The sequence below is a fragment of the Mytilus edulis genome, chromosome 10 (assembly GCF_963676685.1).
Source record: "Mytilus edulis chromosome 10, xbMytEdul2.2, whole genome shotgun sequence".
Classification (NCBI taxonomy): Eukaryota; Metazoa; Mollusca; class Bivalvia; order Mytilida; family Mytilidae; genus Mytilus; species Mytilus edulis.
In genome coordinates this window covers 70,115,036-70,128,400 of record NC_092353.1, presented here as the reverse complement: position 1 = coordinate 70,128,400, position 13,365 = coordinate 70,115,036, and the positions used below count along the sequence as shown (strand labels likewise).

At 31.3% G+C, this 13,365-nt stretch overlaps 1 protein-coding gene across 1 annotated transcript; it reads left to right on the top strand.

Annotated features, from left to right (window-relative positions):
- The first annotated feature begins 2,787 nt into the window (after positions 1-2,787).
- On the top strand, positions 2,788-12,739 carry LOC139492944 (uncharacterized). The gene is made up of 7 exons (XM_071281092.1): positions 2,788-2,877; positions 6,281-6,348; positions 6,959-7,084; positions 7,530-7,654; positions 10,181-10,268; positions 11,873-12,009; positions 12,710-12,739. Exons 2-7 carry the CDS (start codon positions 6,285-6,287, stop codon positions 12,737-12,739), a joined length of 570 nt encoding a protein of 189 aa, XP_071137193.1. The 5' UTR covers positions 2,788-2,877; positions 6,281-6,284.
- Positions 12,740-13,365: the final 626 nt, after the last annotated feature.

Sequence of the window (13,365 nt, the reverse complement as noted above, 5' to 3'; positions counted from 1 at the left end):
CCGTTTTATTTTATAAAAATATTTGCAAGCATAGTCCGATAGATACATGGAAAATTCCGCTGACGATATAATTAGAAATATATTGATACGAAGTAAGAAAGATGTTACACGTACAATACCAAGAAATACATAACTAGCATAATCAATTATATTAACAAAGAAAATGTTGCATAATTAGCTTTTATATTTGAATCTAATAAAGTATTATATCAATATCATAATGAAATATTATACTAATACAGATATGAAATTCCATAGTTTCTGTTAACCATACTCTACATATACCTCAAACGAAACATATTTATATTTATGATAAGATATCATATTGAAATTATGTGAAAGAAATGTCCTATCAATGCCAGAAAAAATTTATTGTATTAAACGGAAGGAACACAGCTTGAGAGGTACATGTATGTGGTCGTCTGTACCATATATCAACTTAGCCAATACCTTCATCATGAACCCGTCGCTCAAACATACTTGCCTACTTTGAAGATTGAATATTTATCGTATGTTAAACCTATACCAAACCAATTACAAACACGTTTTTCAAGATCTCAATATTAACAAATTTGAGGTGTAAAATACCAGATTGCACCTTTGCTTTTTTTTTTATTCACATATAATTCAAGTAGCCACGTTCCTAATAGTGACCTTAACATTGTCAATAAAACTTCTCGGCGAAATGTGTTATATGAAGGCCGAAACCCATCAATTTGAAACACCAAAAAATACTATTATAATAAGAATAATGTTATGCTATTAGCTAAAAGAAAAATAAAAGGGACATATGGTCAGAATAATTTAAATCTGTGAGGTCGTTGGTGTAAATCAGAATTTAATCTATCTATTCATACACATCCTAGCCGATCTTTAATTATTTCAAATATTGCTGCGGTGTCTGTATGACAAATAATTTGTTGATCTCGCAGACAAAGCTCTACACAACATCTCGTTTGTGTATGTTAATGTCATTACATATACTGCTTGATAACGAAACATGTTTTTGTATGTTCCTTTGGAATTTCAACAAAGACGACGATCTAGATGTTGATTTGTTGTTAATTTAATTACTAACTGAACAAACAACATAATATCGCTTGGTTTTCCAATTTTATCATTTATTTTATTCTGATTCGAGTCCCACTGATGAGTCGTGTGTAGAGAAAAAGCACGACTAGCAAACTGTTATCTTGATGATTGCTAAATCAAGAATTACTATTCCTTATTCTGAAAACGTTACTTTCAGATTTGTAAATAAGTGACCTATAGGAAGCAGATAATTTGATATGCCATTTACATGTATATATACGTCTATAAAAGGAACCAACTGGAAAACTGAAAATGTACTGGAACGTCTAGCAAAATAATGAAAAATTAGTATATAATAATATATATATGCATATTATTTATATTTTCAGTGTTTTTTGAAAAACACATGTGAAATTTTGCTGATGAAATCATAATTAATATATTGATGACGAAGTAAGAAAGATGTTACACGAACAACATCAAGATATTCATAATGTGCAAAATCGATTATATTAACAAAAGCAAACAGTGTTGCATAATTAGCTAATATCACCAAGTATTTAAATTGCTTTTATATTTGAATCTATCAAAGTATTATATCAATATCGAGATGAAATACTTTATTAATAATAAAAAAAATGAAATTTTATGAAAACCACTTGTTTGAAGAAAAATATGTATCTATTTTATCATATACACATACCAAATCAATCATAAGTAATATGTTCAATTATAAACACATTTTCAGGATCTCAATATTTCCGACTTCCAGTGAAAACATTCTGATTGCAACTATAAAAAAAAGATGTGGTATGAATTTCAATGAGACAACTCATCACAAGACACCAAATGACACAAAAATTAACAACTATAAGTCACTGTATGGCCTTCAACAATGAGCAAAGCCCATACCGCATTGCAGCTATCAAAAGCTCCGAAATGACAACGTAAAACAATTTAAACGAGAAAACTAACGGCCTAATTTATGTACAAAAAATTAACGAAATACAAATATGTAACACATAACCAAACGACAACCACTTAATTATAGGCTCCTGACTAGGGACAGGCACATACATATATAATGTGGTGGGGTTAAACATGTTAGCGGGTTCCCAGCCCTCCCCTAGTTATCAATTGTATGTTTGGAGTATTCAATTTGACATCTCGTTGGAGTTGAGCGCCCTGGGTGTGTCGTTTTGAGAGGAAAGACGAGTCTGGCTAATGTGTATTGTCTTTATATATTTTTGTCCTTTTTTGTTACATATTTGTTTGTTTTTGAAGTGATTATTATTGTAACACAATGTTTACTGCTGTATCCCTATTTTTTCAGTTTTGCCTGTTTTGTCTGCTTGTTTTGTTCACACATTGTGGTCAAAGTGATACAATTGGATGCGACTGTTATACAAGCAAAGGTTTAGCTAGCTATAAAACCAGGCTTAATCCATTATTTCTTTTAATACAAAATGCCTCTACCAAGTCACGAATATAACATATGTTATCCGGTTATTTGATGTGTTTGAGCTTTTGAATTTGTCATTTGATTAGAGCCTTTCTGTTGAATTTCCTCTGAGTTCTTATTTTTGTTTGATTTTACTATTTGCTGATTAAATTACAATATCCATAAATAATTGAAAATATGTTAGTGACAGTTAAAGCTAGTAACACGTTTAACAATATTTGCTTATTCAGTCAATATTAAGACAGAAAACCAACATATGTCACTAATCGATGTTTTAAATCACACAGAACATTCACCAATCCTTTTATCTAACTTAGTATTTAAGTAGCCACTGTATTTCAAAAATCATCTTTCTATCTACGACTCTGCTATTTCACATTACGGTAAGTTTTCAATTATTCTCGTACAAACGATATTCTAGTTATTTGAATTTGTTCAATACAATTTAAAAAAAAAGGTAATACAGTGAAAACTGGTTAAACCGAAAACCTGTATAAATCGAAAACCTGTATAAACCAAACATGCTGTTAACACCGTCATACAAACTGTTAACGTTGTGAATCTGATAAAACCGAACATCGGCTAAAACTGAGCAATATCTTAAATTACGAAGAGATTCGGTTTAAACAGGTTTCAATATAACAGAGTATTCCATCAGATAAATTTCAACTCAACAAAACGTCAAATGTGTAAGACTAAAAATACAAACTTTACTAACGATGAAAAATAATAATTAAGTCATATTTAAGAGTAAATCAACTACGTTAGCCTACAACATATGGCTTTGTTGTTTACAGCCTAGTTACAAATATATATTCTGAATTAGCTAGTCCATTGTCAAGCACTTTTCGGGTTCTGTTATATTTCCGTTACAGAACAACTTCTCTGAAGTGCTATATGTTGATATTGCACAACATATACTTTTCTTTATATTAGATTATATAAAAAAAGGACTTAAGTTTTATTTAACAATAAGGTCCGAGACCACCATTGTCGTCCCTTGATTTTCGTTGTTCACAAATATAGTCCCTAGTGTTGACAGTGGGTTACTTGCCATTAATTTTTATACCCCTTCCAAATTTATTTCTCCATGTTCACTGCCTCAAATTGCAAGAAGGGGGTTGAAATTACACTGTAAAAAAATTTGGGTCCAGAATTTTAAAGGAAAGTAGTGATTTGGTCCAGCTGAAAAAGGTTGAAAATGAGCACTTCGGAAGCTGTCAAAAGATTTCAAGACGCCCTAAACATAAAATTGGCCATATTTTGAGTTAGAGGCGATGAAGTTTTCTATAAATTTGATATAATTTGTCCCAAAAGTAGTACAACACACTGTAAAAGTTTCTTTGAGAAAGCGCAGGTGGGATTTTTTTTATTTTCATTTATGTTCTAAAAGAAATGCACTACGAATTAATTGTGTTCTCGGACCTAAGAGGTGAAATCTGTAAATATAGAATTTGTACTCTGGCAACTTCCCTAAATGATTTGATGGTGTCAACTTGTCAAATAGCATGAAACTAAAGGATTTAAACTTTTATTTTATAGAATTTCTGCCAAAACGACCAATTTTGACATTTTATGGTCAAAATAGGCATTTTATAACTTTTTCAATATTGATGCATAAATGGCATCCTGACTTTCTATCTGACAGGTTTTTATGTGTCAATATTTGTGTTTCTATGCCTTTACCTGCTTCTTTTACTTATTTATGAACTCTGAATCTACAGAAAAGAAGTTTGTCTCAGATAAAATGTGCAAAATGTGTTGTATGAATGACCCTTGTCTAACGCCTTGTTTGGATGAAGGCAATAGTGGGGAGCTTGGTATATAAAATTTGATGTCCATATTAGAGACTTCACTAAATTTGTATCAAATGCACTTTACAATGTCTATTGTACCTGTTCCATTTCACATACTATATTTCTTTTCTTCTGTAGGATAGCAAGTGGTTTAAATATAAGCCTGTTGAGAATAAATTGCATGAAAGTTTTTCCCTAAAAAGGCAAAAATCTTTGTTTCAGCCCATACTGCTTGTAAGAAAAGTTATTTGCAAGAGTCTTTTTGTGCTCAGATTTGTTGTATCATGTCACATGAGTATAGAAATGATAAAAAAGACACACATTTTTATTTTTTATAGCCTCAATATGCATTTTTAAATGTAAATATGTGGCACGGCCTTAATTGACCCTAAATTTTTTCCAGTCTTACTTGGCCTAAGACCCTTTTAAACTAATATGATATGTTATTTGTAACTTTTCTTTCCATTTAAAGTACTTTAAATACATATGTAAGGATTATTTATAACCAAAAAGCTTCACAAATTTAAAATTGCTGGAAAATATTACATCTTCATGTAAGGCTCCACTTCATTGAAAAACCTGAATTTTTAGGCGCAGGCTCATATAAATTTGACTTATGAATAATTATGCCAAGTCTGATAAATCAAATGAGTACTCTATTGCTTTTAGTACATGATAAGTTATATATTAAGGCATTTAACAAGTATTTTTTTGCAATATTTAAATTTTTAAAGCCCCAAATGTTGATAGTTGAAATTTTTCAATTTTAACGTCAAAATTTTACACGCAAAGATGAGTATAGAACTAAACTTAATGTCTATAATATACATCCTATTGTCATGAAACTTTGTAAGTAGTGTTATAATACATTAAGCTTTGTTCATACCAAGTTTTTTTAAGATTTGTCTACTCTTTCTACCCTATTAGGTCCGAGACCACCATTGTCGTCCCTTGATTTTCGTTGTTCACAAATATAGTCCCTAGTGTTGACAGTGGGTTACTTGCCATTAATTTTTATACCCCTTCCAAATTTATTTCTCCATGTTCACTGCCTCAAATTGCAAGAAGGGGGTTGAAATTACACTGTAAAAAAATTTGGGTCCAGAATTTTAAAGGAAAGTAGTGATTTGGTCCAGCTGAAAAAGGTTGAAAATGAGCACTTCGGAAGCTGTCAAAAGATTTCAAGACGCCCTAAACATAAAATTGGCCATATTTTGAGTTAGAGGCGATGAAGTTTTCTATAAATTTGATATAATTTGTCCCAAAAGTAGTACAACACACTGTAAAAGTTTCTTTGAGAAAGCGCAGGTGGGATTTTTTTTATTTTCATTTATGTTCTAAAAGAAATGCACTACGAATTAATTGTGTTCTCGGACCATAAGGCGTACCAAATTTGTAAATTTGCGGATGTTTTCTTAACCTTAAACTTGACTGAATATAAAATATTGAATTTCAAACACGTTTTTGACAAATAATATTGTAGTCCTTACAATAATGGCATTCAAAATAGAAAATCAAAAAGAACAAAAATTAAAAACCAACAAATCAATACAATTCCTAACACAAATAATTTAATTTTTTTTTTTAATTTTTGATAGTCCGATTACCCACTTCCGATTTTAACACATAAAAATGGAGTTACCGTGGTTTTGATAAGTAATGCTCGTTATTAACATATTTTGAAAGCAAAATCATAACAAATGAAATGCGTACAACACACATCATCCAAACCCTTTTATTGGTAAGTTGAGACTTTAATTTAAAAACTGTTACATGTTTTTGGAACTTGAAATTAGCGATCAAAATATAACATTTAATGCATACAGGCTCACTGCGCTTACTTCTGGTTTACGGGTCTTTCTAAATGATTCCACATTTGTAAACGAAACCCGCGTCTGGCGCAAATATAAAATTTCAATCCTGTATGGATAATGAGTTTATTTCTAAATAACCTGGAATCTTAATTAATATAGACGAGTTTTCATTTCAGAGTTATGATGAAGTGTTATTGTTTGATTGTTTTCATCTTTTGCACAATTGATGTGTCAAATGGCGGCAGTAAGTATCCTTTATGTTTAAAACGCTGTAGTGAAAATTAAAGATTAAGCTGCTAGACTCTCTCATAATATAAAAGGTACGATCCTTTCACTCTGATCAAAAGTTCTGCATTCGAAACCCAAACGAACAGACAAAGTAAGAACCTTTTTATATACTTAACAGATATTCTATCATGTTAACACAATTATCTACCATTTGTTTAATAGTAATTCGGGGACAAACACCTTCATATTACAACGATAATATCAGTACTTTTTGTTGAGCTACGGATCTGTACAAAATTGTTCAACACTACTTTCCTAGGTTGACATAAGAACAATAAAAAATCTGTATTTAGGAAGAACTAATTTTAAATTTTCTACGCAGAGTTACGAGCATCTCCAGCAAATTCAGTTAATTTTATTCATGAGAAATCATAGCGCAACAATAATATATACACTTTTTCTTGAAAAAAATACAAAATTCTTATTTGTGTCCTATATTCAACATGGTTGAGCAAATCATTTTGAGAAATAAACAAATATTTTGTATCTATATTCCTATTGTATTATGTTAACGTATATATCAAAGTAAATCATGCTATATTGTATCGGAGTACTGTACTATTCAGTTCTTTCTGGGATATGCCACTCTTCCAACGGTATATGTGGAAAAAAAGGTGTTCCATGTAATGAGACTTTCGGGTCTGAATGGACGTATAACGGAAAATGCTGCAATGAACGACCATGTTGCAAATGTAAGTAGACAAATAAATCAGGCGATAGATTTTGTCACTGTATATCAAATCGAATGAAATGTAAAGGAAACTCACAGACATAGATTTTTGGGGAAAAAAGAAGCCTGGAACAGTTTTTCATTCCCATTTCTGAATTAGTTTGTACTCAACATCGACAATGATGGCGTTTTGTACAACCAACAAAGACTTTTTTAATTTTCCAAGCAATTAATTAGAGTTTAAAGTTTTGTAACAGGAAATTTATAAAAATGACCTTATAATTGATATTCATATGAACACAGAAGTTCTGACTACTGGGCTGGTGGAACCCTCGGACGCAAAACGTCCACCAGCAGTGGCATCGACTAAACATGGGGCTCCTTTTATAACGTTATTGTAATTACGCCATCGCTTTATCTTTTTTATGAACTAAATTCGATTGTATTAAAATTGTATTCTTTTTTAGTTTTAAAAGCGCCATGTGTTCCAGAAACTTGCCCAAACGGGTTCAAGCTATTATCAAACCAACCAAGTAGTGCTAATTGTTATTACACTAGTGGTGCTAATCGAGTTACCTGGAATACAGCTGCGGTGAGTTTGTTAGTGAATCCCCATTTGCAAGACTGTGTCTGTTTCTTTGAAAACAAACAAGAATCAAAAACCATAAACAATAAACAATACATTACTTAATCTGTAAGCAGACGATAGTATTAATATAAGATTACAATACAGGTAACTATATGTTTAATATGTTGATCAAGTGACATTTCAGAATTCCTAATTCCTGACTTAAAAAGTTTTTCTACAGTGTTCATAATTATGTCATTGTATCTGTTTTTGATTTATAGAGTCCGGTTAATTTTTCATATTTAAATACCTTGTGACGTTTTAAAAGAGGGACGAAAAATACCAGAGGGACAGTCAAACTCATAAATCGAGAAAAAAACTGACAACGCCCTAACTAAAAATGAAAAAGACAAACAGACAAACAAAAATACACATGATATAACATAAAACTTAAGATTAAACAACACGAACCCCACCAAAAACTGTGGTTGATCTCAGGTGCTCCGGAAAGGTAAGCAGATCCAGCTTTAAGTGGTGTTGAACGATGCCGAATTATTTGGACAGAATTTTATCTGAATCAACAATTATATGTTGATAATAGATTGTAATAGTACTAGTACAACCAACTAACTGAAGGGTCTTTGGTGTAATTCTGACTCCCCACAGACCTTTTTCATATTACCGACTTTTGACCCCGGAAATTAATATTTTCGACAGGTTACCTTCTCTGTGGTAGAATATCCTGTAAACCGGTCAAGCAAGAGCTAAGAAAATAAGCAAATTCAAAATTTAAGCGAATATTTACTGTTTCTATACACGACTCTATCCGCAAAATAAACAGTTAACCTCCGCTCCCCCAACATTGCACCGATTATATATTTGATTTAGCTTCTTATGGTTGCCCCTTTATTGCCTGAATATCAGAATATCCTAGCACAGTGGAAACTTGTCAAAACAATTAAAAGAGCCCGGAGTCAAAATTCGGTTTTCGTGAATTAGAGAAAAATATAGCATACATACATCTGGCCAATATACTAGCTTTGTTAAGTGTTTGGAATTAATATAATGTCACTTCTTCGTACTTTGAACATCGATATTATTTTCTTTCTCCTTTTATACTGTATACACATCACACCTCTGGCACTTATACATAAAGAACACGAAGTGTTATCGAGCACCAATTTTATAGTTTTATTGTTGATATATATTCACCCCACGTGTACCAATTTTCAGGATAGTTTTGTTGCTATACAAAAAAAAATATTGGTGGTCCTAAACGGAAGGTAATACAGACAAAAGAAGTAACAACAAAATTATTTTCATTTAGCTGTGTATAAAATTATTGCAAATGGCTGATTGTTTTCAGGTTTGAAGTTTTTCTGAAATTTTTAAACATTAAACTTTTGATTTATTATTCATCCCTTATTATAATTCTTTTGTATTTTTATTGTAGCATAGATAAAATTAATTTGTTCTGTGTGTGTTCATTTGTGTTACTACATCTTTTGATTGAGTAAAGCCATTTCAATAGATATTTTATAGTGTGTCTTTCTATGTTGTAATACTCACCTATTGGTTCAGATGAAGGTAATGGTGCGGTACCATTTAAACGTTTAAATCCGCTGCAATTGTTTGTACCTGTCCTAAATTAGGAACCAGATGTTCAGTAGTTGTCGTTTGATGATTCGGTTCTTAAGTGTTTCTCGCTTCTCAATATTTATATATATATATATTTGACCATTTGGTTTAACACTAGAAGTTGCTTGGGGCCGATTAGAAATTGCTGTTAGGTGTGAGCCAAGGCACTGAGTTGACGACCGTACTTTGACCTATAATGGTTTACTTTTATAAATTGTGACTTGGATGGAGAGTTATCTCATTGGCACTCACACCTCATTTTATATCTATATACAGGTTTATAGAAAATTTGTCATTCGTTGAAGATTTTTTTTCGTGGTTCATCTATACCCACGAAATCTGCGAAAATGAACGAAATGTAAATATGATAGGAATGTCATCTACGTATTTGGCACAACTTTTTGGATTTTGTATCCCCAATGCTCTTCAACTTTGTACTTGTTTGGCTTTATAATATTTTGATATGAGCGTCACTGATGAGTATTATGTAGACGAAACGCGCGTCTGGTGTACTAAATTATAATTCTTGTACCTTTGATAACTATTCACACCACTGGGTCGATGCCACTGCTGGTGGACGTTTTGTCCCCGCGGGTATCACCAGCCCAGTAGTCAACACTTCGGTGTTGACATGAATATCAATAATGTGGTCATTTTTATAAATTTGCTGTTAACAAAACTTTTAATTTTTCGAAAAACTAAGGATTTTCTTATCCTAGGCATAGATAACCTTAACCGTATTTGGCACAACTTTTTGGATTTTTGATCCCCAATGCTCTTCAACTTTGTACTTGTTTGGCTTTATGATATTTTGATATGAGCGTCAATGATGAGTCTTATGTAGACGGAACGTGCGTCTGGCGTACTAAATTATAATCCTGGTACCTTTGATAACTATTTATTTAATTTAAGGATAATTGTGCCTCGACAGATGGTGCCTACCTGTGGAGACCGAACACTGCACAAGAAGCCAATGCTGTTCAAAATGAATTTAATATTCGTAAGTTGAGAATGTATTATTAATTATTTTTAAATGAAGTTTTTCCGTAATCATGAATTACATAATAAAAAGAACCAACTGTGATAACAAAATAATTAAATTCGTTTCGAAAAATGTGACAACGAATTTGATTAGTTATAAAGTTTTACAAATATTAAAGATGTTGTAACTAGCTCCAAAAATTTATGATGACTATTTTATTCTGTGAAAACAATTTTGTATTTCATGATAACGATTTAAATCGTGATTTCGACTTTGATTAATATTTTTGTTAGGTCCTAAAAAGGCTTTCGTTTAACGATACAATATTATTTTTTCCTAAAGACTTACCAAAACGTAAGATAAAACAACTGATATATCTAGTTTCAATTGGTCACATCTTGAAAAACTAAAGAAGGTTTACAAAAACTGGTTACAACTTGAAAATACTATAAATTATGATTATAATCTTGTCCTAGCTATAAAATCAGGTTTAATCCATTTTTTCATACAAATAATTTACCTAGCTAGATGCGGCAAAGATTATAACAGTTCACATAGATGTTACTCTTATGTTTGTTAATTACAACCTCAACATAATTGATTTATCTTGTTTCTTTGAAAATTCTAGTCATGAATATGACAAACTAGGGATTTAGTTTATCAAGTTTTAAGGACTTAATATCTTCATCAAAGTCGGTATTAATGTTCATACCTTTCTATCTTGAATACGATAACGTTTGATCCAATATTGAAAATTTCATGTACAAATCTGTAGGGGCATTCAGACCTGGTTTTGGCACAAGAAAATAAATGTTTGATAACTATTTAAAATTGGCACATAATGTTTAGAAATACATAAGGTCAAGAAATATAAAAAAAAAACCAATAAAGTTTATTATCTGATGAAGTCAAAATTACTTCATAATATTTACTGTTATTCACAAAAACGATTAAAAATATAGAATGTACATGTAAGCAGTTTCGATCTTTATTTTCGCTGTGGAAACCTCGTGCGCTGCCAAGAAACAATAAAATAATTTAACAAAGGCTTTATTGTAACTTTTGACATAATCTCACCAAATATAAAGCTGTTTCATAGGTGCGCACATACTTTTTCAATCTAAAATATACTTAAAGTTTGATAAAAACGACGAAAATTATAAAATTTTAGAAAATATGCAATCAAGTCATGTATTGTTGCCATGGTAACTTGTTTAATGCCAAATTTGTTTTGTTTATCTGAATACCTTGAACCTTAGTCAAGTTTTCAGATATTTAAGAATATGTATGAAAACTGTTAAATTTGCAGTAATTTTTTGACCAAATAAGGGGCTTTTGATGAATATTTAGCATTCAAATTGCATTATTGTCTTTTTTCAAGAAAATTTGTACAACATATATTATGACGTTATCAAAACAAACGTCATTTAAAAAACAGAGAGGTCCATGAACTCGTTTTCAAGTTAAATCAGTTTGAATGATAAAAAAATCAGTCGAAAAATGCATCTTTTACCGATATATGTCACAGTTTGACGTCGCATATTTATTTCTATACCTTTCTTCCTTTATCTACTGATTTTCGATGAACATGATGAAGCTCATTTACATTTAATTCTTTACAGCCGATGATTTACCTATATGGACTGGTGCAAATGATATTGACAACGATGGAACCTTTACATTTGCCATAGAAAATGGTCCCTTTTCATTTAATGAGCTTCCATTTGGATTATGTAAATTTTATGATAATTTAGCAAAAGTATATACACCAAAAGTCGATGAGACAGCAAAAAAAAAAAAAACACAAAAAACTTCGTCATCTACAGGACAGTACATTGTATTCAACAATATATGTGTATAAAAAGGTTGGGAAAAATTAATAGATTAATAGTGTTCAGCACTTTCTCATTTGGTCGATAACAAGATAAAAGAATAAAAACGAGTAGTTATTTTTCGAATGTGATCTACCTAATTGCACTGAACTACGGATTTGTACTTACATTTACAACCAACATGTGCCACTAGTTGGGTGGAATCTCCTTACCCTTCCAGAGCACCTGACATCATCGCTTGTTTTTATATGTTGTATTTCGTTTACTTTTGTTTTCTCTTAGTATAATTCCGTTTTTTTTCATTGCATTGTGAATAGATAAAAGAAGATGGATATAAATGTCAATGAAAAAGCTCTCCAGCCAAGTCACAATTTGTAAATATAAACTATCATTTGTCAAATTACTATCTTCAACACGGAGCCTTTGCCCACTCCAAACAACAATTACTAAAGTTTGTTTTTAGACTAATGGGTTTGACGATCGTTTTGCATATTTGTTTTTTTTTTAACTTTTTCTAATACAATCACAATCCGATTTAACTCTTAAAATGGTATCAAACAATTGAAATTATCCCTTTTGCGTTATTTAATACGAAATTCAAAATTAATGTTCGGTAAATTATTTCAGCCTTTGGCTTTGGTACAGAAGTCTGTGTGAACATTGTGAACCTCTCCGGTTTATGGGCTTGGGATCGATTACCCTGTACCTCTACTAATCGCTACATATGCGAGTATAAACTAGTAAGTATACTCCTTCGTTTAGCCTTTAATTGGAAATATTATATTGCCTTAACAATATTAATATATAGCAACGACATCATCATGCATCATGGAAACTTTAGTACAAGTCACAAATAGGTTACAATCGCCTGACATTTGATACACATATATAAGGTTTTATTGTCCTTCCCTACGCCTACAGCCCTTGGATGGTGTAAACTTCCCAAAAAAACGTGTATGGTGTAATGGTGTATGGCTTATGGCTTATGGTGTAAGGTGTATGGTGCTATGGTGTATGGTGTAAGGGGAATGGTGTAATGGTGTATGAGGTATGGTGTGATTGTGTAACGTGCGATCGGGAATGGTGTGAATGAATGTTGTGCGACAGTTCATTAGTTGAAAACAAAGTTCTTTTTATTTAACTTTTTCGGACTTTAAAAATAAACAATAATAATAATCTTAATATTTGAAATTTAATTGCATAATGGGTAATGGTGCATGGTGTATGTGTAAGGTGTATGGTGCAGAAGTGTAACGTGTATGGTGTAATGGTACAAAGTGTAT

Bases quoted from the DNA above. Each gene is read 5' to 3' on its own strand.
- LOC139492944 (XM_071281092.1), top strand. From the start codon at position 6,285: ATGATGAAGTGTTATTGTTTGATTGTTTTCATCTTTTGCACAATTGAT. The intron at 6,349-6,958 runs GTAAGTATCCTT...TGTACTATTCAG, and splicing joins TGATGTGTCAAATGGCGGCA to TTCTTTCTGGGATATGCCAC. The intron at 12,010-12,709 runs GTATATACACCA...AAATTATTTCAG, and splicing joins TTTATGATAATTTAGCAAAA to CCTTTGGCTTTGGTACAGAA.